We start from the raw sequence: 723 nt of genomic DNA on the forward strand, positions 1-723 counted from the left end.
GGGGGGGGAGGTGCAGGGAGGGGGTCATGGCTGGCTGGGGTACAGAGAGGGCTGTGGGCTAACGGGGGCTCCAGGCTGGGGGCTGTAGGTGGGTGGGCAGTGCAGGTGGCAGAGAGCTGGGGGTCTGTGGGATGGGTGCAGGGTCTGTGGCTCGGGATGCAGTGCTGACCCCTGCTTTCCACACAGGGCTGGTGGGTTCTACACAGCACAGGTCTGGCCTGGGCTGCGCCTCGTCTCCCTCAACATGAACTTCTGCTCCCAGGCCAACTTCTGGCTTCTCATCAACGCCACTGACCCTGCAGGGCAGCTCCAGTGGCTCATGGGGGTCCTGGCAGATGCTGAGCGTGATGGGGAGAAGGTGTGGGGGGGATTCTGGGGGGACATGCGGGGTCCTGGTGGGCCCTGGGCAAACCCCCAGCCCTGGCTCCCTGCCCACAGGTGCACATCATCGGGCACATCCCCCCAGCCCACTGCCTGCGCAGCTGGAGCTGGAACTACTACCGCATCGTCAGCAGGTCAGTGCCTGACCCCTGCCCAGACCCCGCACCGTGTGCCAGACCCTGCACCGTGTGCCAGACCCCTGACCCCTGCCCAGACCCCTGACCGTGTGCCCCACCCCACACACCAGCCCCCCATTCTGTGCCCTGGCCTCCATCCCCTTGTGCTGGACCCCTGTCCATGTGCCCTTGACCCCCACACCAGCCCCCCCACCCCACAAGCCAG

At 67.1% G+C, this 723-nt stretch overlaps 1 protein-coding gene across 1 annotated transcript in view; it reads left to right on the plus strand.

The window, feature by feature from the left end:
• SMPD1 (sphingomyelin phosphodiesterase 1) overlaps positions 1-688 on the plus strand; it is a 5,147-nt gene extending 4,459 nt beyond the window's left edge. Inside the window, exons 2-3 of the mRNA XM_031065353.1 lie at positions 89-358; positions 439-688. Of these exons, the coding sequence (XP_030921213.1) occupies positions 89-358; positions 439-603 (435 nt within the window). The 3' untranslated portion in view covers positions 604-688. The remainder of the gene's footprint in view (positions 1-88; positions 359-438) is intronic.
• Positions 689-723: the final 35 nt, after the last annotated feature.

Source organism: Geospiza fortis, unplaced genomic scaffold (assembly GCF_000277835.1).
Source record: "Geospiza fortis unplaced genomic scaffold, GeoFor_1.0 scaffold370, whole genome shotgun sequence".
NCBI lineage: Eukaryota > Metazoa > Chordata > Aves > Passeriformes > Thraupidae > Geospiza > Geospiza fortis.